Raw genomic sequence first — 18,252 nt, 5'->3', positions numbered from 1 at the left:
GTCAGACTGGCATCTAACAGCACCCTTGCCCTTCCACGCACTTCTCCGCCCAGTACTAGGCTGTCCTGCACTTTAGTTTCCACCATCTCCAGGCCTCATTCCATGGTTCCTGCTTTTCACAGGAACACCTGTGAGGTGTTCCCCCCATGCTTGTCACAGGTATAAACCTCACTTCTACATTGCTTCAGAGCTGTGTCCTCAAAGGATCCCCCCCTCCACTGCTCCATCCATCATCTCACCTCTGCCCAGTGCAGCCCCTCCCTGCTTCCCACATATGTCAGTGTTGGCACTGATGCCTAAATCAGCCTCCCCAGTTCGGAAATGCTTATGGACTACATCCCTATCAATACTGGGCTCAGGGGTGCAAGGGGATGTCTGTGGAGAGAGAAAGGGACACAGTCTTGGGTTTACACCCCTCCACACACACACAAACACACGACACTAGGTCCTGCAATCTTTAAACCAAACTATTTATTGACAGCAAATCTCCATAGCTGTGAACCATGTGAGGGTAAGTAGGGAGTAGTGTGGGAACCAGCAAAGGGCTCCTTGCTGGGGTGCCGTCACCCCGGGAATGCTGTGAGCTAGCTCATGCCCATCACCGGCAAGCAGAGCATAAATAATACTGGCGGGCGAGTGTGGGCAAAGGGATATCATAGGACAGCCACCTTGGAGAGTTATCAGGGACATGGGGACACAGGACCCATGGTGCTATGGAGACACACAGACAGAAAGTAAACCACGGGCAACATAGGACATGCCAAGGTGACCAAGGGAGCTGAAATTCTAGGACTAGCTGGGCTTTCTCCTCCATCACTTAGGTGCTGGAATTGCAGGCGAGACACACTGAGGCAGGACTAGGCAGCAGGTCACTCTCCCTCAGGGTCAAATAGGGGACCGCGAGGGGCAGCATCTGCAGATCTAAGGCTGAACTGTGCCTTCCGGGTCCTTGTCGTAGATGTAGCTGCCCACAGCACCAGTATTCACTCCTGTGGAGAAGAGTGGCTGGGGTGGCTGAGCCGGAACCAACAGGGCTGTGGGGGAGGGAAAGGGGTCCTTGCTTCCTCTACTCACCTTTGGGTCCAAAGAGTATTCCATAGCAGGGCTTGTGGCAGTAGGGTTGGCCATCATGCTGTGGGCAGTGCAGAGAGAGTGCTGAGCACGGACCCCCTCCCTTCCTTCACTCCCCCAGATACCTGAGACCTTCATCACGTGGTAGCCTGCTCCCTGAGGATTCCTAGGGAGTCTTCACTTTCGCTGGGAATAGCAGAGCCCCTGGGAGTATCCGCAGATCTGCCCTCTAGTGGCCAGAGAGGGCAGTACACCTAGCCTAGGGCAACCCCAACTCAAGGAGCCTCCCAGTGGCAGAATTCCAGAATCCTTACTCCAGCACACTCTTCCTTCCCGTACCCTCCTAGAGCTCCATTTGACTCCTACACCCCAACTGCACCCCTTACCTCAGCATGCCCGCCTGGGGTCAGTGTCTTGGAGCAGCGCTCACAGCGCAGGCAGGGTCGGTGCCAGTCCTTGCCCAGGGAGGTCACCTTCTCAGCTGAGAGGGAGGAGAAGGGTGGTGGTAACCCCAACTCCGAGGCACAGGGTCCCTCGAGTCAGGGGGCTGGGTAGTCACTTACCGAAGTACACTCTCTTGTTGCATCGAGGGCACATGTTGGGCTCCCCAGTGAACGTGGTGACACTAGAGGCTGGAGAGGTGAAATTGGGTCAGGGTGGATCTTGGCTACCCATATCCAAGCCCCACCCAGAGCCTATCCCACCTTTGCTGGGACCCTTGGGCGGCCCGCTGGTCTTCCGCTCTTCAGTTCGTACCACAGGGACCTCGATGGGGCCAGTGACCTGAGGGGCCTCCGTCGGAGGCTTCTCGTAGATGTAGGAACCAGCGCCCCCGATATTCACGCCTGTAGATGCAGGCGTGTTAGGAGACTAGTGGTTGGAGGCCTTGACCCCCACCCATCTCACACAGAACTTCTCCCAAGGCTTTCAGGGTAGGAGGGTCACAGAGAAGGAGAGGGAAGGAAAGGGCAGATGGAACCTACTCACTCCCCACTCCCGACCCTCCCCAGCCTACCCCCACCCGGCATACACAGGAGCTGTCCCAGATCATCTGAGGCCTGTCTGGGACCCTGCTTACCTTTGGGTCCAAACAGTGTGGCATAACAGGGCTTGTGGCAGAAGGGTTTCCCATCATGCTCAGCATGGCCGCCAGGCGTCAGTGTCTTGTTGCAGCGCTCACACTTGAGGCAGAACTTGTGCCAGTCCTTGCCCAGGGAGCTCACCTTCTCGGCTGTAGGAAGGAGGGGGAGAAGGAGGAGGAAGAGGAGGAAGAGGAAGAGGAAGAGGAAGAGGAGGAAGAGGAGGGAGAAGAGGAAGAGGAGGGGGGAAGAGGGGAAGGAAGAGGAGGGGGAGGAAGAGGAAGGGGAGGTCAGAGAACATGCTTTCAGTCTTCTTGCAGCCCATAAGTTTCCAGGCCCATATCCCTACATTTCACACCTCCTGGCAGACATCAAGCTGCACTCTCACCCCACCCATGGTGACTCCGAGATTAGGCTACTGTTGACAGAGGCTCCCTCAGCCATCCTGGAGCCCTTTTGTCCTTGCTCATCCCCTGAAGCAGTCCCAGCCCATGCACTAGGTTTAACCCCTCCGTGTCTGCTCAACGTACCTATTTATACCTTGTTCCTCAAAATCCCTGCCTCACCCCCACGGTGGTCTCCTCACACCTCTCTCCCTCCCCACAGAGCCAGGCAGAGTCCCACCGCCAAGAGAAAAGCCCTTGATCTTCAGCACCAGGTGAGGGAACACGGCCGCAGGACCACCAGGAAAGATCCCTATTTGGTTTCCTCATCCTAAGCCCTGAGGTCTCTCCCTCCACCCACTGCCTCCAGCTGCCAGTTTGGCGCCAAAGGTTTGCGACCAGCAGCTGAGGGTTGTGGACCCCACCCCGCCATGGCCAGGGCAATGACTGCTAAGCCACATCCCAATGGACGGAAGCCTGGGCCTCCCCAAGGGAGTAAGGCAGGAAAAGGGTGGAGAAGTGGGCAGGAAGAAGGGCCTGAGCCGAGAGCAGAGCCGGAATTCCAAAGGGAAGGGGCCAGGCCAGAGTGGCGGGGGAGGAGGGAGGGGTGTTATGCTTGCTTGGCTCTGGCTTTCCACTCTGAGGATAACAGAAACAGCTAGCTAGCTCTCCAGCCTGCCTTTCTCAAGAGCGGCCCACTGGTCCCTCTGGGGCCATGCCTCCTCTGGACAACCTTGGCAAACACCAAGGAGCACAGCCTACTCTGAGAGCCCCCTCCCCCCGCCTCCCCGCGCTGGGCAGCAAGCCTGGATCCTCCTTGCAGCTAAGCCAGGCTCTCTGCACGGTTGCTGGGCACGGTCAGGACAGGTGTTCTCCGGGAACCCCCAGACCCTTGCCCCCAACAGCACTGCTTAGTTTCCTCTGTGATGCTAAGACACAGGTGAGCCAGAACCTTGCTAGGTCTGAGCCCGAACAGGCAGGGGCCACCTGGGAGGAAAGATGGCTTGGCTCCCATGCCTGTCTGGCACTCTCTCTCAGGACAGTGATAAGGAGGTTGTTGGGATAGCCACCATCAGGGGCTGTGGCAGCTGCAGCTCAGAGCTGCCAAAACCACTCTGTTCTAGCCAGCTCTGGGATGTGGGCCATGTTGGGGCAGGGAGCTGACCCTCAGACCCACTGGTTGGGTCGATGGCCCCATTACCAAACCAAATCGGGAATACAGCATTGATTGGGTCTAATCGCTTGGAAGGAAATGCTCTCCCTACCTGGCATTGTGTTCTGGAAGAAAATCAGACTCATAGCACCCCGGGGGTCCCTTGGGCCTGGAGTACACTCGGAAGTGGGCTGCTAGGGCACAGACTAGCTAGGCAGAAGGGCATTATTTTGGACCCCCATGGCCTCCCCACAGAACAGAAGCCAGCCACTCTGAGGAGCCTTTGTTTTCTGCTGAGAGCCAGAGGCGCCCAAGCAGGCAGAGTGCTTTTTCCGGGTGCCTGTTGGCTAAGGCCCCAGAGAGTCCAGAGCTGGCCTGGTCTGGGGCAAAGTCATACAGAACGGCCCCAAGGACCGTCCTCACTCGGGGGCTTGTTAGACATCTCTCCGTAGGAAAAGGACTGAAGTCAGGCAATCTGTCCCCTCCAGGAGGCAACAGGAAACCCCTGGCTCCAGGCCACCCAGAACTCCAAGCCAAATCCGTTCCCTCCACTCTGGAAACAAACAAAAGTGGCCTCTCCTCTCCTCTACTCCCGTCAACTGAAGAAGTTCACTGACCTGGACACTGACTACTGTTCTGGGAAAAGCAGAAGAGATTCTGTTTTGTTTTGTTTTGTTTTCCAGGCCCCTGTCTTCCTCTATTCTAGTCCTGAGTCTTTCAGAGGCAGCTATACTGCTACTCTGACACTCTGACAAAGTTGCTCAACTAGGAGCAAAGCCCCCGGGAGGTTAGCAGATCAGGGACTAGGGGAGGCTTGATAAAGGTGACTGCCTTCAGGGGCTACCTTAAACAGGAACCAATCAAACATTCCTGCATACCATAACCTCCTCCCCTGATGGCCTTGACCTCCAAGAGGCCAGGGTCCTAGTCACCCAGTGCATTCTCAAGCTCACGGAGGAAGACGTGTCACCGGTGCCCCACCCCGGGTGAAACTGCCGAGGCAAATGGCCAAGAAAGGGAGCAAGCTGGAGCACGTTAGAGGCAGAAGCCAAGGTCGCCCCCGCTTGGACTGAATCCGGAATCCCAGACCTGGTCCAGAGGCCTGGGCAGAGGTCGAAGTTAGCACTGGGGTCACTCGCTACTCCCGGTCACACTAGTGGGTCCATGTGCAGGCTGGGAGGCAGCCACAGGGTGAGGAGGAGATGCCCGGACCCCGGGGATCTCAACGAACCTGTCTCGGGGCGTCGGACCTCATTGGATCCCGCCCCGAAGAGCGGCGCTGAAGAAGGGCGATAAGCTGAACAAGAGGGTGGCCAGGAGGGCGCTCCTAGCCCCGGCCGACCCAGGACTTTGCGTACCTCGCCCAGTGCTTACCGAGCGCTTCCGAACCCACCCGACGCCACCCGCCTCTCCAGGATCTCAGGTGGCCTCCCTCGCCCCGCGCAGCACTACCTTCGAGCCTCGGGCCGCACCCGCGAAAGCAGCGTGGCGAGCTTAGCTACCGATCGCGCATCCCAAGACCGTGGCTGCGCACCCCATCCCTGTACATTACGGGGTGTGGCTGTCAGACAGGGGCCTAGAGGAGAAGGCGGACGGCGGGTGGATACTCACCGAAGTACACGGTCTTGTCACACTTGGGACACTTGGAGGCCATGGTCGGTGCGCTCGGTCGGTCCGCGCCCTCCACCCGCGCTCCTCTCTGCGCCGCCGCCCGCGCCTGCCCCGCCCGCCCCCGGAGGTGGATTGGCTCCGAGACCTGGGCGGGGCTTCAGGAGCCCGCCCCCGGGACGCCAGCAGCTGGGCGCGCTGCAGGCGGGGCGCACCTGCCAGGGTCGGAAGGGCTCGGCCTAGCGCCCCCTACTCCGGAGTGGGGTGGCGTCCACAGGGATCGCCCGAGGATTCCATGTCCACATTGTGATCTCTAGCTGGAGAGCGGACTTGGGATCCCCAGCTCTAGGTCTTGAGGCCCGGGCCTGCTCGTGGTAGGAGGGGGCATGAGAAGACCGCGGGACGCCCCCCGCCATTCCCGCCTCCCGGCGCCGCCTCCCTTTGTTGCTTCGTTTCTATAGCAACGGCCTCGCTGCACAGAAGCACGAAGCATCGGATTCCGGGCGGGGCGCCGCGGTCCTGTCTGTGGTGCTGAAGGAGGGGCGGGCGAGGCTGGCTCACTTGTAAGCGCCACCAATTCCAAAAACAGCTTAAGAAACCACTGGGATGAGTGGGGGAGGAGTGGAGTCAGCCAGAGCAGGCTCTGAAAGGGCCGCAGGTGCACTGGCCTCTAAGGCACTTCTATCCTTGGAGGAATTGGGTACCTGAGAATTTCCTCCGCCTCGTGTTGTGGGCTAATAAACCCTTCTGTGAGGCTGCTGGCAGCAGCTCTTCCTCAGACTAGGGTCTCTGACTCCCAGAATTCTGGCCCCAATGCATTCTGTAGAGCAACAGAGCCAGAAATCCTGCTTCCCAGACAGGGTCTCCCACCTTGTCCTCAGAATAGACCCCTCCCATTTTCCTTCCCGCTAAGAGCTTGCTTGCCGTCCACCAACTCCCATGGAACCACAGGCCTCTCCTTTGAGCCTCCTGACCCAACCTGGGCACTGGGCCTGAGAAACAAACACCCTACAAGTCCCAAACTCTGTTGATCCGTCCCAGGTTGGGCAGCTGACTCCAAGATACTCCACCCAAGTTTCCTCAATGCTGTGCTGGACACCCATATTTCATTTCTCTGTCCAGCCCATACACTGGGAGCCAAGTGGTCCCAGGTGCCAGGCATATTGGCGATCCACGGCCTACTATTCTGGCTCCATGTGGTGGCCCTTCCGTTGCACACATATCCTGCAGTAACTGCCATTTCCATGGTGACAACAGCCCAGAAACATGTGCCGCCCCCTCCAAGCCTGACTGACCAGCCAGACCAGCTCCCCCTGGCACCTGTGGACACATGCCAGCCAAGGTGAGAGGCCAGTAAGGAAGCCTTCCTGGACAGACCATTCATAGCGAGGTTCCTGTTCAGGCTGAATTAATTCATGGGTGTCCTACGACTTCCAACCCAAGCCTTCATTATTGTGCCCTCTCCAGCTTCCCACCTTAGGAATCCTGTGGACCCTGGGTACCAGCCTGCTTGACCACCCCACCACTAATATTTGCAGTGAAAGACAGGGCTGACTGGGCTAGGCACAGCTAGTCTTCTGGAAAGGCCTCAAGGGTGCCCAGCCCTAATGAAAGAGTAGGTAGGAGTAGGCCAGTGGGTAGCCACAAAAGAATGACAGGAGATACTGGCTAGATGCCCAGGGAGAGAAGGGGTCAGAGAAGGGCCCGGTAAGAGGGCTTAATTGCAGCTTTTGTCCGACCCACTCTGCTGGGTCCCTGGACAATCAAGGAGGGCTACGGGACTGTGTGAGCCCAGCGGGAAGTCACATGGGTCGATGACAAACAGTAGCCTTGGCCTCCACTCCCAAGGCTGTGGAGGGCAGAAGGGCAGTAACAGGATCACAGGGGCAGGCACATTTGGACACACCAGCCAAGGGAAGAGGTAGGTAGAGGCTTCCACAGTGCCTTTTGGACAGGGTCCCTTCTTTTATAGCTAGGACGGACTCATCTGGGTCTTGGCCCCCAAGCTGATCATCCCTTAGTGGGCTCTCTCATCTATGCATATGGTAGATGGTGTGGTGTGGGGCAGGTCAGCAGCAGTCTTCTCTAGGGCCCCAGTAAGGTAAGAAATACCTTGGAGTTCTATCTTCATGTGCTCGGTCACCTAGGGCAGGGCCACACATCTACTGGAAGGGAACCCATGGCTAGGTATGGCAGAGCCCGGAATGAAGGCTCTGAGCTATATCCTGGGCAGGTAGGCAAACCGAGTCTAGGACAGGTCTTCAAGCCAGCACCCGTCCTAGTCGTTTTCCTCATTGAAAGGCTTCAGGGTAGAGTAGATTACTTTCCTGGGCCCATAAGCCACCGGTCTATGTCAGCTTCCCATTCTTCACCTTGGCTTTGATGTCCAATCAGCCAAGGTAGACACATGGCCCAAGACACACAGGGTACTGGAGCCCACTTACAAATGAAGTCTCAGTACTCGGGCTCAGCCTTTGGGAAATGACCTGTGGCTGAGGGGAGCTGAGGGAACTAGGTCAGAAGGGGCCTCATGTGCACCTCGCTAGAGCCAAGCTCCCTGCAGACTCCCAGATGGGAGCAGGACTCACAGGAGGCCCTTCAAGCCTGGAGAGTCCTTGAGGAGCAGAGGACAAGGTAGAGGCCAGATCAACTGGGAGAAACCCAACGACCCTAGGGACATGAGTAGGGCATATGTCATCACACTGTCCCAGACACCTGGCCTGTCCCCGATAAGGCCCCATCACAAGCTCCCTCCGGGGATCCAAGATACCCCTTATCTTTATCCCAAGTGGGGGCATAAATGGTTTCTATTTTAATCCCGTCTGAGATTCTCACACATCACAGGCACCTGGGTAAGGCAGAGGCGGGAGGCAGGGGACGAAAGACTCCACTGTTCCCAGAAGGGTCTGTGACCCTTCTCTTGGCCAGCCTGAGGGATGATGGTCTGCGGAGCCCGCCCACCGCCCGCCCACCTCCCGCCGGTAGCTGGCCAGGCCCGCCCGCACCTGTCTCCAGGCCTGCAAGGGCAGGCGCAGGCACAGATAGGATTTCTGGGCAGAAATGTGAGCAAATTCTTGAGAAAAGGACACCTGCCAGGGCGGCGCAGTGCGGCGAGCCTGACAGCTGGGCACAGGGTCTGCTGGGCACAGGGGGAGGGGGTTCTGCTGGGCATGGGCGGTGGGGGCGTGGGCCTGGACCTTACCAGTCTGCGTCAAGCCAGCCCAGGTAGAAAACCCTGCTAGAGAGAAGTTGCCGGACCTCAGGGAGGCTGGCTCTCCTTGTGTTGTGTGAGACACTGTCAGCACAACTTCATCTAAAGTAGCCCTCGGTGGCCAGACCCTCTCGGAAGGGCAGCAGGCACTGGGCCAAAGGCCTGCAGGAACAGGTCTCAGAGTGGTACACTCCGCCAGCCCGAGTAAGACCCCAGCACTGGGCTGACCCTAGCCTGTGGCTACTGCCCATCCTTCTGGGCCTGGCCGTGTATCAGCCAAGGGATGCCCTGGGTATTCTGGGTATTAGAGCAGGGTGGGACCCCTAAACCAGGAGGGGGACTAGGAACAAAAGACACAGAAGGGCTTGCTGGGGTTTTCCTTTTTATGAGATTTTTTTCTTTGTTTTTGTTTAATATGAAAATTACTTGAAAAGACAAGGGACCAACCCTGCCAGGCAGCTTGGCCGCTGCTGGCTGCACCAATCCTAACATTCCAGGTGTAAGTTACAGAGCTCAAGTTCATCTACAAAAAAGTAATAAAAATAAAATTTAAAATGGCACCTTCAACAGAACACAACAAAACCTTAGAGCCCACCCCAGCTGAGAAGCCCTGCAGCCCACGGCCCAGGGCACTCCTCATCTCTGCTCCAGCCAGAAAGTAAACACAAAGCTAAAAAAGACTCCTCGGTGTCTTGGAATAAGTTAGACCACACTTCTTCCCCCGCATGTCCACCAGAGGAGCAGTTTCTCTGCATGTGAGGGCGGGAGTTGGGGCACTACGGAAACAGAGGGTGGGGTGGGCAGCAGTCTGGTGGGGGAGGGAGGCCGCTTGGCCTCTGCAGGCCTCACTGGATACTCTGGGGCTGATGGAGGGGCCCAGGCAGGCCACTGTGGGTGACCGCCTAGTCCTCAATAACAATGGGCTCATCATTGACTGGTGCAGGTGGGGGTGGCCGCAGCGGCAGGGCCTGGCTCTGGCGCAGGGCAATAGGCTTGTAGGGCCGGCGGGCAGCACGCTTGGTTTCTGAAGATGAGAGCAGCTTTCGGATTTTCCTGTGGGAAGAGGTAAGCCAGTAAAAACCAGAAGGTGGCAGCTGAAGACTCCCATCCCATCCTGTCCCAGGAAAGGCTCCAACCTGGTCTCCTCGGTGGCCATGTAAAATACATCATCTGGGGCGTCAATCCAGTTCATCCGCCGCCGCTTGACTGGAGGCAGGGAGCCGCCTCGGATTAGGCGCACTTTGGTGGGGTAGGACTTCCCATTGAGCAGGAGATTCCGACTTGGTCCCTGTGGTAAACAAATGTATGAGCACAGGAAGACAGTACCCTGCCCTTACCTTATAACCCTCAGCCCAAGACCCCCAGCCTCATGGGCAGCCAGGCCTCAAGGTTCCATAGCTAACCCACAGCCCAGGTAGGCAGCCCCTGGAGGGCTGTAGAGACCTGAATGCAGTGGGTCTACACTGTCTGTTAGGTCTGGCTAGGGCTCCCAGATGCTCTCCATGGTACCTGGTGAGGAGTGGGAGCTACCCGGGCCACTTCCCCAACACCCTGAGGGATGTGTGCACATACAGAAGCATGCCAAGTCTCCAGTCACCCATTCTTACCATGTGCCTGGTCTGTCCATGGTTTGCCAGACCTGATAAAAGAGAACACAAAGTGAGGCCAGAACAGGGGAAGGGCATTCAGCATCCACACTGACTGGGAACACTTCCAAGTCCATGAGAGTGGAAGTGGGCATGTACCTCATGAGCCACCCCTCCAACCAAAGCCCACACAACGGGCCCGTAAGATGCTCTTCGCTAGCCCAGGTGGGCCCACAGCCCTGCCAACCCCACGGACCACACATATATATGTATATGCCACAGAAGGTACAGCAGTTTGGCAACTTGGGCTCCAGGTAGGAGGCCAGAGGCCTCAGACACAGGCTATGACAGACAGGTGAAGTCTATGGACATCGAGAGCAGCTGCAGGCTGTCATCTCTATCCTTAGGGCAGCAATTGTCTGCTGGTTGCTCAAAACACTAACAGCAGATGCTAGGTAGGAAACAGATCTCTGGTGACAGCAGCATACTCGTAGGCTGAGGGTCTAAGAAGACACTGAGATGTCACTGGAATGAGGCAGAGGGGCAAACTTGAGGCTCTCGCATCCCACCCCAGCAGGAGTGCCAGCTGCGGTCCACATCAGCAAGCGCTGTACCCCAGCTTTGCTGCCATGTGTAAGCATGTATGCCAAACAGGTCCCTGGATGGCTTGGCCCCAGGCAGGGAACAAGACAGGACTCCTCTACCATGCCTGGCTATGCCACTGGACCCATGACAATCCACCAAGTTCCACACACTCATCGGAGAGCTCCCTCTTCTTTAAAAAAATATTTTGAGACAGGGCCTTATCATGTATCCCAGCTACCTGGAACCCAAGATCCTACTGGCTTCAGTTTCCCAAGTGTGAGATTTACAGCCTGCCTGTCTCTAAGAAGCAACAGTCTGCCCCATGTCCTCTACCTGCAACCTGCCCTATTCCAGGACCCTGGCTCCAGCCTTTCCCTAGTAACTCGTTGGCTCCCAGGGACCGTTTCCTGGTCTGTGGCACCCAGACAGGGACAGCCTGCTCACAGTACCTAGTGGGACCCCAACCCTGTGCCCACACAAAGCCCTGTCACAGGGACTACTTACCCAGGTAAGTGCCTGCCAGAGGGATGAGGCGGCAGAGAGAGAAGACACAGGCCAGGGTTAGAGTGAGCGGCATGCACGTGGCAGCTAAGCCGCAGGGCAGAGCAGCAGGCAGTATGGGGCAGGGGTTAGTGAGTTAAGAGCCCTGGGTGCCAGGGGCTAGCACCTTGCCCAGAGTTCCCATGTGCCCTGCTTATTTACGCAAGGCCAGGCCTGAGGCGCACCACTTGTTAGCCTGTGGCTCCTAGGCTACTTCCAGGACTGAGGCCTAGTTTTACAATTTCACAACAGCCACTTCTCTGTGGCTACGCCCCCTGACATGGGAGCTGCCTAGAGCACGCACAGGGCCAATGAGTTCCTACTACATTCTATACCCAAGTCTTCATGACAGACTTTAAAAAAGTTCAGTGAAAATGAAAAGCTCTTTGTTGAAACCAGAGCAAGGTCTGGGAGGCCATGCCTGGGCCCCTGGACTGAGGTGTACATAGCATGGCCGGTCTCATAGCCACACTAAAGGGATATGCCTGCTTGGGTACCTGACAGCTGGCAAGCTTCCAAAGCAACCTTGAGAGGGAGTATCCTGAGGGAATAAGGTATGTGAGATAGTCACTGCCCACTGCTACCTCCTGGGCTCTTGTCTTGATAGCTGGGGAGGGGCCTGAGCAGGCTCATGCTGGCTGGCTAGTATTTCCCACACTGACATCCAGACTTGGTGCTATCCCTCATCCCCAGAGCAGGTTTGTGCCCCACAACCCTTACCCCATCAGCAGACTCCAAGCTAATCCTCAGCAGACACAAGGGCCGTATGTAAGCTTAGCCACCAACCCATCCCTAATGTCCCCATCAGGCAGGGCACACAAAAATTGCAGGTAGCACTAGCCGCCCTACAAGCAAGGCTGAAGGCATGCGAGCAGTCACAGCGCGATAGCAGTGGGGGCACCAGGGGCCTCGTCCAAGGACAGTCCACCCATGGCTCAGGCCAAGACAGGCCACGGCCAGAGACCCAGGGTTCCTGGGCCCTCCTCCAAGAGACGAGTCTACAGGAAGTATGGGCTGTGGCCGGGTCTGTGTGGATTGCCCCTGTACGTGCCCTGAACCGCCCAGTCTGCTAGCAGACAGTACACACAGGCATCACGACAGGACTTGGCCACAGCACCCCACCAGCGGCCGCCCCAGGCCTTACCCCTACTGGGCATCAAGAGGCGCTTCTTCATGTTGCCTGGCAGTGCCCAGGAACAGGAGAGAGAGGGAGAGAAAACACCATCAACTAAGACAGCCAGTTGAATAAGGGTCACGTGGAGCTCCAGGGCTAGCCCTAGTCCCTTGGCCCTCAGGCCTGACTTCCTTAGAGGGCCAGCCCTGCAGCTCCCAGCAGACCTGCCTTGGTCTCTTCACAGGGCCAGTCCTTAAGCTCAGACTCACCATCTACCCCATTGTGCTGCTCATAGCTCCTCTTGCCCAAGATGGTAGGGGAGCCATTGTTGATGACAGGGGCTGACTTGGCAGGGGTCAGACTGCTGAGCACACTGGATGAGCTCTTCACAGGGTCGGGCTTAGGCGGGCGGGGATGAGTCTCTGTGGGAATGGAAGAGGTAAGGGTGTAGTTCAGAAATAGCAGCACCATAGCTTCCATGCAGTAATAACACCTTCTTACCCCGAGCCCATCGATTGATTAGGCTAGAAGGAGGCAGTCCCTATGCTACCAGAGCTCACTGGAGCAGCGATCAAAGCACTGGAGCAGGAAGGCTACCTAGGGTATGTTCAGGAAGCGTGACAGCCAAGTAGAGCCTCGCCCAATGCCTTGGACAGGACAGCTGGGTAAGTGCTAAGAGCTTACAAGATCCAGACACAGCCCATAAACACAGCAGCTCCATCAGACAGCGTCCACACCCAGGCCACCAGGTCTGATGGCAGAAGGCTGGCTACTGGCCAGACACTGAGCTGCCTGCCTGGCCCGAGCAAGGACCTGCCCACAAAAGGCAGATCCTGGCACCCTCCTGGGTGAGGCTGCTTCTGGGGCTCAGGACCCAGGGAGCAAAGCCAGACACTGTGTCTGCAATGAACGCACTTAGCTTATGGTTCTGGAATGTCCTTTCTAGAGGAGCTGTCGACTCCATGGTGGAGGACCGACTCAAGTCCACTCAAACCCTGCACACAAGTGACCCCACGCATCTGGCTCAACCTCATGACGTGCCATTCCTAAATGGCCACTGCCCAGAGATTAATAGTCCCCAAACAAACACAAGCAAGGAGAAATCCCTGCACGGCTGCTAGCCAGAGAAGCACCTTGCCCATCAAGGCCTCACAGCAGCCTCCAATGCTGTGCTATGTTGGGGAGAGGCCTGTTTGCAGCAGCAGGTGTCCACCCTGCCCTAGGGACTTGTTGGTAGGTTATACCTAGTGTACACCCTAGTCAGAAATCAGTGGTAGCACATGCCTCTAGTCACAACACTTTGGAAGAAGAGGTGGGAGGATCTCCAGTTTGAGGCCAGCCTGATTTACATAGTTCCAGGATAGCTAGGGCCACGTGAGAGACCCTGTCTCAAACAAAAACTTTAGCCAGGACACAGGGCTGCTGGGCATGCCAGGAAAGTTAAAATCAGAGTGTCTGGAACTCAGGGCCTGGAGGAAGAAGGAAACAGCACAGCTCTCCGTGGGCATTCCTGAGCCTGGCACGGTGTATCCTGGTGATCACGGGCATTCCTGAGCCTGGCACAGTGTATCCTGGTGATCACGGGCATTCCTGAGCCTGGCACGGTGTATCCTAGTGATCACGGGCACTCCTAAGTCTGGCACAGTGTATCCTAGTGATCACGGGCATTCCTGAGCCTGGCACAGTGTATCCTAGTGATCACGGGCATTCCTGAGCCTGGCACGGTGTATCCTAGTGATCACGGGCATTCCTGAGCCTGGCACGGTGTATCCTGGTGATCACGGGCATTCCTGAGCCTGGCACAGTGTATCCTAGGTGATCATGGGCATTCCTGAGCCTGGCACAGTGTATCCTAGTGATCACGGGCATTCCTGAGCCTGGCACGGTGTATCCTGGTGATCACGGGCATTCCTGAGCCTGGCACAGTGTATCCTAGGTGATCACGGGCATTCCTGAGCCTGGCACAGTGTATCCTAGGTGATCACGGGCATTCCTGAGCCTGGCACAGTGTATCCTAGTGATCACGGGCATTCCTGAGCCTGGCACGGTGTATCCTAGTGATCACGGGCACTCCTGAGCCTGGCACGGTGTATCCTAGTGATCACGGGCACTCCTGAGCCTGGCACGGTGTATCCTAGTGATCACGGGCATTCCTGAGCCTGACATGGTGTATCCTAGTGATCACGGGCATTCCTGAGCCTGGCACAGTGTATCCTAGTGATCACAGGCACTCCTGAGCCTGGCACAGTGTATCCTAGTGATCACTTCATGTGTCCTAGATGGGGTGCTAGGATGAGAGTTAGAAACCTATGTCCCACCCATCCTGCTTACCAAGATACCGGAGCACAGCCTCCAGGGGCTTCCGTACTACCTGCTTCAGCACCAGTGGGCTCTGGGAAGCTTCGGGCAGCCGTGCTGTGCCTGCGTGAGGACAAGGGACTGACGATGAAGACCTATGTTCCCCAAGAGCCAGGCTACCTGTACCCCAAGCTGGATACCCTGCCTGAGTCTGGTTCCTGCTAGCCCCAAGAGAGAGAACAGGAGAAGACTCACATTCAGCCTTGATTGCTGCACTGTTGATGGGCATGTAGGGGTGGCGTGCGGCATGCCATGGGCGTAGGATCTCACGGCACAAGCGCCGGGCAATGCGTGTCAACTTGGTAGTATGCAGGTAGAAGGCCTGCCTTGTCTTCATGGCAAACTTGGGGCTCCCACTGCTCCGAGCTGGGATGCCATGGGGACTCTGTGGAATGGGGCACACCGCCCCAATATAGCACTGTGACTGGAAGCCAAGGACCTGAGGTTGACATGCAGCAGGTGACAGATAGGTATGGTGTGTCCCACTTACCATGTTATTGCGGTTTGGTCCCGGCCTCTCTCCATCTAACCGGGTTGGCATTTTCAAGCCACCATATTTCTTCCAATATGTCCAACAAGATGCGCAGAGGCGACACTGCATGTTAGGGGGACCCCAAGAATACCACTGGTAAGACTGTGTGGCTACGGACAACAAAGTTGGAAATAGACGGATTCTTAAGCAGAACCAACGGTGCAGAGCATCCCAGTGTCCCCACCGCCACCACAGCCATCCCACCCCTGGCTCAGGACCATAGTAGGTCCACCTTATACTCCTGAGGAACTCTTCCAAACTACCCCACCACCACTGCAGCCCCATTACGGTGAGTCATTCCGGGTTTGGGCACGGGGGCTTCAGGGGCCCCTTGAGCGCCACAGCCACGCAGTAGCATTCCCGTGGCCCTGCTGCCCAGGATGGGGGCCAGCCAGGTACAGCACTTACTGTAACAGCTCTCGCAGGCCCGACCGGCCCCGGGGCTCTGGCCTGGTGTCCCTGTGCCATTCACTACACTGGCCTTGACACTGTTGACGCTGATCTGGTTTGGGTTTGGCTTGTTACTGATGGAGGAGAAGGATCAGTCACAGGTGCCCTGGGGTGTCTGTATCCCCACAGATATCCCTGGTCCACTGTAGTCTGGCTGCCATATCCCAAAATATGCGGCACTAAACCCAGCTTGACTCCTGGGCCAAAAAAGTTTAAATCCTGCTCCCTCCTCCCCAGTGGAGCAAGCTCATGAAAGGGTCACTCAGGAGGCCGCCTGGCCTGTGTCCCACACCCACCTCCCACCCTCCACTGGCCCCAGGAATATAAAGGTAGGACTTACTAGTTGGGAATATAAACCTGCTTTAACTTGCTCTCTGCTTCAGCTGCTTTCAAACGTTTCTTTAAACAAAACAGAGGGTTAGGGAGGTCACCAAGCTGGCCAGGGAAGCTGGGAGAACACAGGGAGGGAGAGGCTATTGTTTCGCCATCACTGGCATCCTTGGGGAAAATTTTGCATGACCTTCCCTGGCCAGCCTGGGGCCAGAGAGTGGGGCTACCAGGCTGGCTAGGGGTCAGGAATGTCCCTTCCTCCCAGTCTGTGAGTCCTCTAGTGACCCTAGGTCCTTCCTCTTTTCTCTAGGGCTTAAGGGGAGGTCACTGGGAAAGAATGAACAAACATAATGTGGCTACATGGGGATCGGGAGAGTGGGATGGCACACCTGCTGGACGTATCTGTCGGTGGTCTTCCACATGTAGTAATACTCAATGATGCTGGTGAGCGACTTCCATGGGAGCTGCGGTGACAAGGCAGTCTGATGGGTGGCGGGAACAGGGCCAAGCTCAAGCAGGCAAGGGAGGAGCACGGCAGCGGCAGGGCGGGTATCACTTCAAGTCCCCCAGTGTTCAACACGGCAAGCCCACAGCGGGTGTGTGGCTGGCCTTCCCCTTACCCAGAAACCCCAAGCTAAAACAATTACCATTATGCCTGAAGGAGAGGACAGTAGCTCGGTTCTGTTCTTACCAAGGATCCGAGATGCAAGGACAAGACGGCAGAACCTGCTGCCTTGCCATTCGTTCTGCCTTCCATGAGACAATGCAGCACAAAAGCAGTTGCCAAAGGCAGACCCTCAACCATGGACGCAGCAGCTTCCAGAGCCAGAGACCAATGCATTTGTTGCCATTACCCATTCTCAGGTGCTTGAAGGAGAGGCCGCTGCACTAGCCACAGTCTTAGCCCTGCACTTCACCTCGGCTGGAAAGCCAAACCCGGGGCTCTCTGGGTTAATGAGCTCCAGGGCTACTTTCCACACGTGCTTTGTCCTTCCCACAGTGTTCAGTCTCAGTGCTAACTAAGCGCCTGCCTGAGGTCTTTCTCAGCACAGCTGCAAGCCCCTAACTGTCCCTTTCCCACTGCTCCCTGGCCACAAGCCACATCACTAGTCCTCCCACCTCCAGGTACTGCTTGGTTTGTCTTCTCGCAGTGGTAGGAATCAAACCCAGGGTCTCCTACATACAAGGGATGTGTTCTAGCACCAGCTACACGCCAAGGGTCTCCTACATACAAGGGATGTGTTCTAGCACCAGCTACACGCCAAGGCTGGCACGACAGGTGAATGTCACCTGCAATCTTGTCTCTTTAGATTCATCAGTTTTACCTACATAAACAAGTTCCTGACAGCAGACCCAGGAAAGCGTTCTGTGGCACGAGCTATACAGAGATGAGTTAAGAATTGAACTCAGGACCTCTGGAGGATCAGACAGTGCTCTTAAACCTCTGAGCCATCTCTCTAGCCCTTGAATTCTTCTAGATCTACTTTTCGTCTGAAAAGGTTTTGCTCGCTTCATTTAGTTGGTACTTTTTAATCCAGTTATGTGCCAGGCCGTCAAGCAGAGACCGTGGGTATTGTGGCCCTGGGAATGACCAGCACCTAAGCCTCCCAGGCCTCCAGCCTATATTAGCATTCTGCATGCTCCTGGCTGTCACCCTGGGTCTGTTTGTGTGTAGCAGTGTTTCACTGTTTTGCAAGCTGGCCTCAGCCCTCTCAGCACTAGGACTGCAGGCATGCACCACCATGCTCGGTCTTGTTATTATTTTGATGGAGTCCAGTAGATAATACCACATTTACTATATCCTGGCTCCACGTAACCCCACCTCCTCACAGCTGTCATGATGGTGGCGCAACTGCCTCACCTCATACAAACGTGCTTTTTCAGAGGGCCTGAAGGCTTTTAACCAACTCTAACACTATTGAGGCTTTTGGGAAGGTTTTTCTTGGGGTTGGGGGGCTCTGAGAACTCAGCCCTCCCACGTTAAAGACCCTGCAGACTTGCACACGGGAGTGAGGTGCAGCTTCGTTAAGAACAAAAACAAGGGGCTGGGGATTTAGCTCAGTGGTAGAGCGCTTACCTAGGAAGCGCAAGGCCCTGGGTTCGGTCCCCAGCTTCGAAAAAAAGAACAAAAAAAAAAAAAAAAGAAAGAACAAAAACAAAAACAAGTTCGGGCAGCTGTGACGTCTTGAGGACGCGTCTAAGAGACCCTCGTTCACAATAGCACCGCAGCTCCTGTGAGCTCCTACGGCTGC

At 56.4% G+C, this 18,252-nt stretch overlaps 2 protein-coding genes across 9 annotated transcripts in view; both read right to left on the bottom strand.

Annotated features, from left to right (window-relative positions):
* Window positions 1-449: 449 nt before the first annotated feature.
* Window positions 450-5,396, bottom strand: Crip2 (cysteine-rich protein 2). Of its 2 annotated transcripts, none has more exons than XM_063262035.1 (7): window positions 5,139-5,163; window positions 2,150-2,302; window positions 1,776-1,916; window positions 1,635-1,703; window positions 1,458-1,552; window positions 1,075-1,132; window positions 450-989 (listed from the first exon to the last, which is right to left on the bottom strand). In XM_063262035.1, exons 4-7 carry the CDS (start codon window positions 1,666-1,668, stop codon window positions 922-924), a joined length of 255 nt encoding a protein of 84 aa, XP_063118105.1. In that variant the 5' UTR covers window positions 1,669-1,703; window positions 1,776-1,916; window positions 2,150-2,302; window positions 5,139-5,163; the 3' UTR covers window positions 450-921.
* A 3,478-nt stretch (window positions 5,397-8,874) lies between these two features.
* The window catches only part of Mta1 (metastasis associated 1), a 38,852-nt gene continuing 29,474 nt past the window's right edge, over window positions 8,875-18,252 (bottom strand). For 2 of the 7 annotated variants that reach the window (XM_039112879.2, XM_063262447.1), the window contains 11 exons: window positions 16,390-16,464; window positions 16,011-16,069; window positions 15,629-15,744; window positions 15,179-15,330; window positions 14,884-15,073; window positions 14,662-14,751; window positions 12,600-12,752; window positions 12,361-12,444; window positions 10,113-10,144; window positions 9,642-9,793; window positions 8,875-9,558 (listed from right to left, as the gene is read on the bottom strand). In XM_039112879.2, the coding sequence (XP_038968807.1) occupies window positions 9,408-9,558; window positions 9,642-9,793; window positions 10,113-10,144; window positions 12,361-12,444; window positions 12,600-12,752; window positions 14,662-14,751; window positions 14,884-15,073; window positions 15,179-15,330; window positions 15,629-15,744; window positions 16,011-16,069; window positions 16,390-16,464 (1,254 nt within the window). In that variant the 3' untranslated portion in view covers window positions 8,875-9,407. 7 annotated transcript variants of the gene reach the window in all.

The sequence above is a fragment of the Rattus norvegicus genome, chromosome 6, assembly GCF_036323735.1.
Source record: "Rattus norvegicus strain BN/NHsdMcwi chromosome 6, GRCr8, whole genome shotgun sequence".
Classification (NCBI taxonomy): domain Eukaryota; kingdom Metazoa; phylum Chordata; class Mammalia; order Rodentia; family Muridae; genus Rattus; species Rattus norvegicus.
Note: the sequence above shows the minus strand (reverse complement) of the source record. Positions and strands in the feature narration are given on the sequence as shown.

What these genes read in the sequence shown, in the direction of transcription:
- Crip2 (XM_063262035.1), bottom strand. Translation starts at nt 1,668, where the DNA reads ATGTGCCCTCGATGCAACAAGAGAGTGTACTTCG. An exon ending in CAACAAGAGAGTGTACTTCG is followed by an intron (nt 1,553 to 1,634) that starts GTAAGTGACTAC and finishes CCTCCCTCTCAG; the next exon opens with CTGAGAAGGTGACCTCCCTG. An exon ending in CCCCAGGCGGGCATGCTGAG is followed by an intron (nt 1,133 to 1,457) that starts GTAAGGGGTGCA and finishes CACTGCCCACAG; the next exon opens with CATGATGGCCAACCCTACTG.